At 50.7% G+C, this 7,508-nt stretch overlaps 1 protein-coding gene across 1 annotated transcript; it reads right to left on the reverse strand.

The window, feature by feature from the left end:
• Positions 1-1,636: 1,636 nt before the first annotated feature.
• COPRS (coordinator of PRMT5 and differentiation stimulator) lies at positions 1,637-5,594 on the reverse strand. The gene is made up of 4 exons (XM_067714349.1): positions 5,438-5,594; positions 3,243-3,309; positions 2,627-2,848; positions 1,637-2,065 (listed from the first exon to the last, which is right to left on the reverse strand). Exons 1-4 carry the CDS (start codon positions 5,534-5,536, stop codon positions 1,896-1,898), a joined length of 558 nt encoding a protein of 185 aa, XP_067570450.1. The 5' UTR covers positions 5,537-5,594; the 3' UTR covers positions 1,637-1,895.
• Positions 5,595-7,508: the final 1,914 nt, after the last annotated feature.

Genomic DNA, 7,508 nt, shown 5'->3' on the forward strand with positions numbered 1-7,508 from the left:
TCCAATATTATCAGAGTGGTTTTATAGTCTATATTTTCACTTATTATATCATTAGTATTTTTCCACATCTCTACTTTCTTTTTCTTACTTGCACTTCACCCCACTTAACTCCCCAGGCTGTGAACCAGTGTTCACAGCCTGGGGAGTTACCCATCTCCATCCTTCTCTGTTTGATCCATCCTAGGAGGGGCACCAGAACGATACCTAAATCAGAACAATTGACTAGCCCCTCCCCACTTTTCTTGTTCTCCTGACACACACAACTTTTGGCTGTGAAAGCCATTCTGATGTCTTTAACTCTAACAGAATATTGCTGGAAAGAACCGGGAGGAACTGCACAGAGTAACTTTTGAAAAGCAGGAGAGTCTAAATTCACCACCATTCCATGGATCCCAGCAGCGGCAGCTTGTAAATTTTCTTTGCTCAGATACTCATGCACGTGTACTTTCCTTACTCTTTCTTCCGTCCCTCCCTCTGACCTAGGTGTAATCTCCCCACCTCGTGACTTCTTTTACTCGGTTTCAGCTGCCTCATAATTGCACATGGGCCCACGTAGCCTGTCCATAACACCACCTTTCTATTTGGCAGCCCTGCCACGCTCCTCAAGCCCTCAGTGTTTCTTAGCTCAATTTCTCAAGTTCCCCTTTTCGCGTCCGACACACTCGTGGTCTAATCAGCCATGGCACCGGGAGGAGTAAAGCAAGAGTGGTGTGGGGATGTGGTCTACGACTGTCTCTCCAGCAAGGACAGCGGAAGGGACCATGTTTTTCTCCCTAGGACAACCTTGGCCATGAGGGCTCCTCACGGCCAAAGCTACTGCCCTCCCTCATAAGGTGCTGCCTTATTCACACATTGTATGGGGTCTCTGAAAAATAGCTTAAATTGTTAGTTGTTCATCCAACTGCCGTGGATTTCAGGTCTGAAACTTTTTCCTGATTCAGCTTCAATACGGAGGCAGGGAGGTAAGAAGCAATGCCCAACCTGCCCAAGAGGCAACGGTGACATGGTCTGGTGTGTCACACACCTGCCGAGGTGTGGCCCCCAGGTCCCACGTCCAGGCTCACACACACACACACACACACACACACACACACACACGGGCAACCATGGGAACAGACTTCAGAGTCATGTGAGGGTTCAGGTCACATTTCTGCTGTTTCCTGGCTGTGTGATCTGGGTGAGGTCAAAACATTTTGAGCCTTATTTTCCTCATCTCCCAAATGAGGTTAAAAAAAAATTTAAGTGACACGTAAGTAATTGTAAGGATTAAAAGGAAAGTAGAGTGTAAAATCCTGTCATGCCAATTGAGGGCTGTACAACTGCTGGTTTAATTAATTTGCCATTTCATTTTCCAGCCTACAGAAAGTCCTTGTTAACTAAGTAAATGGTCAATTTTCCATCACCAGGAATAGCAGTCAGCCGCAAAGTCACCAGTGTCTCTTGGGTTCCAATCTCTGGTCAATAGGGCCAGATCTACAGAGGCAAAAACTAAAGTATCGTTTTCTTTCACAGAGTAGTTTCATCTCAGACAACATCAATCCTGAAAATGTAAGTGAGGGGCTTTAAATGAAGGAGTGAGGCTTTGCTCAGAAGTTTCTAATGAAAAAGGGGGGAAAAAAAGTAGGCAAAAGCAGGCTGGTTTTTTTTTCTACTTTTATTTATAAAGAACACCATTCCTTCCCGACACAGACATAAACACTCACACATTCCAAGGAGGAGCTCATTAAAAACAACAACAACAACAGAACTGGGGGACAGAGGGCCTTATTTAACACCAGTCTGTGTGCCCGACTCGGGATTCACTGGGAATGTTTCCTCAGATATGACATCTCACCTCAAAGAAAGGAGACGTTGACCTGGAGGGCCCACCCACTCACCAGGCAAAAGCTATGCCCTCAGTCTTCGGCATCATCAAACTGTCCCGTTTCAAAGACCATCTTGGAATAATGGGGTATCAGTGGAGGTGGATGGTGCCAACTGGGGTCATAGATCATGTCTCCTTGCGGGGCACAGCACACCCAGGGTCTGACCTCTTGAGAAAGGCAGCCCTGGATGTCGTCAGCATCTGCAGGCAGTTTTAAAAGACAGATTAAAGGAAGGAGGGAGAGTGAAAAGAGAGAGCCAAAAATGTCTACGGGACAGACACTTGCACTGTCTTTGCTTAAACACATGCACGTACACGCACACAGACACAGACAGACAGACAGACAGAGACAGAGACACACACACACACACACACACACAGTCCTCCTTTCGTGGAGAATCCCAAGCACCTTCATTCTGATGCCACCCACAGTCCTGCTTCTCAGACACCGGTTCCTAGCAGCGCAGAGGAAGCAACTGGTGAACAGAGCACTTCTGTCTACAGCCGCTCGATTCACACAAAGATATTTGGAGATAGTAACACTGTTTCAATGTTACAACTGACCAATACATTATATAATAAAATGCAAAACTGGCACTTTTTCCCCCCCATATGAAAGAGGAGCTGTCACAGAAATTTCAGACCTATGAGAGCTATCAGGCTAAGCTCATGGATGTGGGTCCCTCTTCCAAACTGTTTCGGGGTTCATGTGTAGGAGGGTCTCAGAAGCCTGGCCTAGGACCCCCAAAACCCCACACCTACCATATGGATTCCCTAGATCTTCTTTCAACTCCAAGTCCCAGTCCTCGTTAAAAAGATCAGCAGCCTGTTCCCTGGGTGGACAGCCGGACACCCCTTCTGACAGCTCCCAGGGGTTCGGTTCCCCATCGGAATCCTCGTCATCCACAGCAAAGCCTTCCTCTTCACAATGGCTGCCCTCACCGTGGGCAGGACTATCATGAGGGATGCTCTGTGCTCCGCTGGCTAAGAAATCGACAAAAGGAAGGAGGTCTTAAAATAACTGGCAGACCAGAGAGGGCCAGTCGTGCACCCGGGAGATTTTTGGCAGACTTACTAAGAGGGCAGCAGTAACAAGTGTGCAGAGTTCCTCAGCCGCCGGAGCACTTATTAAAAACTGTTGTTCTGTTTCCAGTTTTAGAAGTAGGGTTGATCATTTACTTTCAATAAGATGTTTTGCCTTAAATAAGGCCATTAATTACCAGCTCTTTTCATTCACATGAGAAGGCAGGCACAGTTTATGTTTGCAGGTAGTTTAAATGCCACTGAGGCAAAGGGCCTCTGGGAGATGACAAGCTTTCACAATACAGACCTCCTTGGTCTCTCCCAACACCCACCCCAGGCTCTGCTGCCTACTCGCCTAGTCGATCCGCAGCCTTCTCGGTCTCTCTCTCCTGACCGGAGCGGCCAGCTGGGGCAAAGGCAGCCTGCGGGAAGAAGAAACAATTACCCAGGACTTGGACATCTCCGGTACGGCCAGTATTTCAGCCCCACACCCACCCTTCCATACCCTCCTTTGTGAGGCTGGGGCAGGGACTCTGCCACCCACATTTCTGCTGTGCCCTGTTCGACTGGGCCTTGCTGCTTCCTCTTCCTGTCAGCATCACCCCTGCCAGCAGGATCGCCTGTCTTCCTAGAGTGGCCACTGAATCCAGTGCACAGTTTGCCAGCACGTGCAGAGCCAGCCTCCTCTCGAGCCCTGTCTTGAGCAGTCTCAGTCTCGGGCCTCAGGACCCCTCCTCCAAGCTCGGAGACTCTAGCACTAGCCGGGACAGTGCCCCCTCCTCAGAGGTTGGAATTTCAGCTCCCTGCAAAGCCTCTCCTCTGAGCTTGTACATTTCAGTCATTCCAAACTCACCCCTTTGTTCCGCTGTTTCCCCGCAGTGGCTACCTCCCTGTTTTTAGCTTTTCAGTTACTTAACTTTTTGTCTAGTTAACAGCTGCTTTATCAAATTCTCTGTCTCCTGACTGACACATGGGGACAACAGAGCTTTAGTTGTTGAAGGGAAATCGTCTTCTCCCATAGCCACCCATATGCTTCTCTGCTCCCATCACTCAAAAGTTCCTGAAATCCTATCACCTGTTAAGACCTCTTTCTAAGTGGGATGAGAAATGTTCACAGCCTGCATGAGAAGACCTGATTTCAATCCCATTCATTCAGTGTGTACCCTGGACACATCACTTCAGCCACCACACCTGGGTTTCCTTCTCTGGAAATTGGGGATGACTGTTCTGACCTTGCAGGAGGTTTATAATGAGATAATATTTATGAAAACACAGCAGGAATATAACATCTGTTGAATTGAAATCCACCTTCTTTGCCCCTACATCTAAACTGCGTTTGGCATCTGCCCCAATTAGTTCATGATCTAGTCCTACCTGGATTTAATGAGTCAATTCCATCTCCTGTAGTCAGTGACAACTCCTGGTCACTCCTGCTGACCAGTAGTGGGACCTCTCATCTCTTCCACCGCAAGAGCTCCCTAACTGACTTCCCACTCACCCATCTTGCACAGCCTTACACGCTTAATGACTCCTCTGATGAAAAACTCAACAGGCCTCCACTGCTGGAGCACAAAATTCGCCGTGGCATCCACACCTCCACCTCACGCTCCATCAACCTGTGCAGCATAGTTCTCTCTCCCAGCTCAGGGACCCAAGCTCTCAGCCATTTGCCCCGCATTTCCTCATCTCCACACCTTTGCCAGGACCACCATCGTCTCATCTTGGAGAGAAAGTGCACAAACCTTCCTGCTGTGCTCTGACAAAATTAGTTTTATCCTACCCGCACCCCAAAGTAATTTTCCTTATAAGCTTATCACTACATTTTTCATATTATGGTTAAGATATGATATCTTTGATGCTTAGACAAGCATTCCATTCCTCCATCAAATTAATATGTGCGTCTACGGTGCCAGGCACTATGCTAGGCGCCGGGTTTACAGCAGTAAACAGAGGGTTCCTATCCTCACGTAGCTCACCCTCTAACACGGATTGCTGACTGTAAACAAGGGCAGATGACTGTAATAACGGTCTCTGAAAAGCCAGGAGCTGTCTGGCGCGCAAATGAAAACACGTTTCTGGAACCCTGCGTCAAACGCGGCCTTTTGGTTTCAGTGAAGAGAAAAGGCGAGAGCGCATGAGACATCATCTGGTGCGCAGGCTTAGCTGAGCATCCCCACCAAGGGACACGGACCCTTCAGGGAAAGTCGCTCTCCTCGCTGCCCTCACCTGGCCCCAGCCCAGGCCCCCCAGTAGCGTCTCCAGCTCTGGGTCAGCAGCATCACCTCCCATTTAGCAAGGACGCACAGGCGCCCTGCGGCCGACAGCCAGCCCTCCCGGCCCGGCGCGCCCACCCACGTCCTCGGGGTGCCGCGCCCCACAGCCCGGCCGTTTCCAGCTCGGGCGCGCTCCCAAACGTCGGGGCTGCAGAAGGCGGGTCCGAGGCGCTTCCCCGGCTCCCCGCGGCCCCCGCCCAGCCCGCCCCGCGAGCCCCGCAACTTCCCGCCCCGGGCCGCAGGTGGTAGCCGCGCCCAGGACCCGCGCCGCGCTCACCCCCAAGCGGGGAGGCGCCTCCCGCGTGCTCAGCACCGGCAGACCCGGCGGCGGCTCCGCCGCCCCCAGCGCCGGGGCCCCGGCGATCTGAGAGTCCATGCCCAACGGCCCGCAGCTCCGCGCCCCGGACGCCGCTCGGCCACGTGACACGCCGGCCTGGCTGCCAGCCGGAGGATACGCCGCGGAGGGCCAATCAGCCGGGTGTGCTCCCGACCGGGGGGCGGGGCGCGGGGGTCACGAGGAAGCCGGGGCCGGGGCAAGGGGCGGGACGGAGCGCGGGGCGGAGCGCGCCCGACTGCGAAAGCCCCGCTCCCTACCTACCGGTCCCGGAATCTGATTTTTGTAGCTTCTGACGATGCAGATCCCAGGGCTAGACGACTAGCTGGGTCTGGAATGCCAAGTGTTATCCCTACGCCACCACACTGCGCATGCTTCCGCTTCATAAACTGTTAGAATAGTTGATTACCCGCGTCTACCTGATAGTGTATAAAACTCAGCTCTCAAAACTTTTCATGCAACTGTAGCTCTAACCCCATTTCACTCTTTAAACAGGTTTCTCTAGAACTCGGTCTGGAATTAAGACTATAACTCACCCGCAAATGGATGAGACAACTCAGGAGCCCAGGATTCCCCACCTTGAGTTAATGTCAGTTCTTAAAGTTAACCCATTAGTAACCAGGTTGGATGATCAAAACAAACTCTTCCAACGTTCCAGACACCCTATAGGCTACGACAATGGGTCATAGTAACCCTAAACATTCTGTGCTGGGCCGGTACAGTCTCACCTGGGCGCCAATACCAGCAGAGGTTAGGCAGTGCCCGGGCTGGGGATAAACCAAACTCTAAAGACAGCTTTCCCTGCCCTTCCCTGCACTGTCTGAACTCCAATAACAAATCTGCTCAAGGTGTGATAATGGTAACCTTTAAATAGCAGAAAAGCTGGAAGCTGGGAGTCCTTGCTCACCAGGCCACCTTATGACAATCTGAGACATTAGCCTATCCGTTCATCTCCCTCAAAGAGTGTGTTTATACGTACACATTTGAAAAAATTTAGCCTAACAGTTCATACATTTTTTTCTCTATGTAGACTTTCCTACAAGGAAGAGAATGTGACCAATCAATGTGTGTTCTGTTCGGACCCATGAGTTAGTTTCCCCAAATCTAACTGGACCTAGGTCGTGTCCAACAGAACCTTATTTGATGGTGGAAATAAAAGTTCTGTTATCTGTGATGTTCAGTATGGTAACCATGCAGCTGGTTGTAAACAAGAAACTGAATTATCTAATTTCAATACATTTAAGTTCCCACACGTGGCTGGAAGCCACCCCAACAGTGCAGCTCTGGGTCAACTGGCTACATGCATTTTCATTACCTGCAGTGGTTAGAACCGGGTACAGGGCGTGATGACCCAAGGGTGACCCACCTTCATAGCCTTGCTTTAAGGCAGAGGTCCCCAACCCCCGGGCCACGGACCAGTTATCAGTCCGTGGCCTGTTAGGAACCGGGCCACACAGCAGGAGGTGAGCAGCGGGCCAGTGAGTGGAGCTTCACCTGTGTTTACAGCCGCTCCCCATCGCTCGCATTACCACCTGAGCTCCACCTCCTGTCAGAGCAGCAGCGGCATTAGATCCTCATAGGAACCTACTGTGCACTGCGCATGCGAGGGATATAGGTTGTGCGCTCCTTATGAGAATCCAATGCCTGATGATCTGAGGTGGAGCGGAGGTGGTGATGCTAGCGCTGGGCAGCGGCTGCAAATACGATTATCATTAGCAGAGAGGTTTGACGGCACAGAGACCATAATAAATCAGTTGCTTGCAGGCTCATATCAAAACCCCATCAGTGAGTGGCAAATGACAAGCTGCATCTTACGGAGTAGACTGCACATAAGCCACACACTTCGCGTGTCACTGTCTCCCATCACCCCGATGGGACCATCTAGTTGTAGGAAAACAAGCTCAGGGATCCCACTGATTCGGCATTATGGTGAGTTGCATAATTATTTCATTATATATTACAATGTAATAATAATAAAGTGCACCATAAATGTAATGCACTTGAATCATCCCCA

Source organism: Pseudorca crassidens, chromosome 19 (genome assembly GCF_039906515.1).
Source record: "Pseudorca crassidens isolate mPseCra1 chromosome 19, mPseCra1.hap1, whole genome shotgun sequence".
Taxonomy (NCBI): domain Eukaryota; kingdom Metazoa; phylum Chordata; class Mammalia; order Artiodactyla; family Delphinidae; genus Pseudorca; species Pseudorca crassidens.

Bases quoted from the DNA above. Each gene is read 5' to 3' on its own strand.
- COPRS (XM_067714349.1), bottom strand. From the start codon at position 5,536: ATGGACTCTCAGATCGCCGGGGCCCCGGCGCTGGGGGCGGCGGAGCCG. The intron at 3,310-5,437 runs GTGAGCGCGGCG...TTCTTCCCGCAG, and splicing joins AGGCGCCTCCCCGCTTGGGG to GCTGCCTTTGCCCCAGCTGG. The intron at 2,849-3,242 runs GCGAGTAGGCAG...TCGATTTCTTAG, and splicing joins GAAGGCTGCGGATCGACTAG to CCAGCGGAGCACAGAGCATC.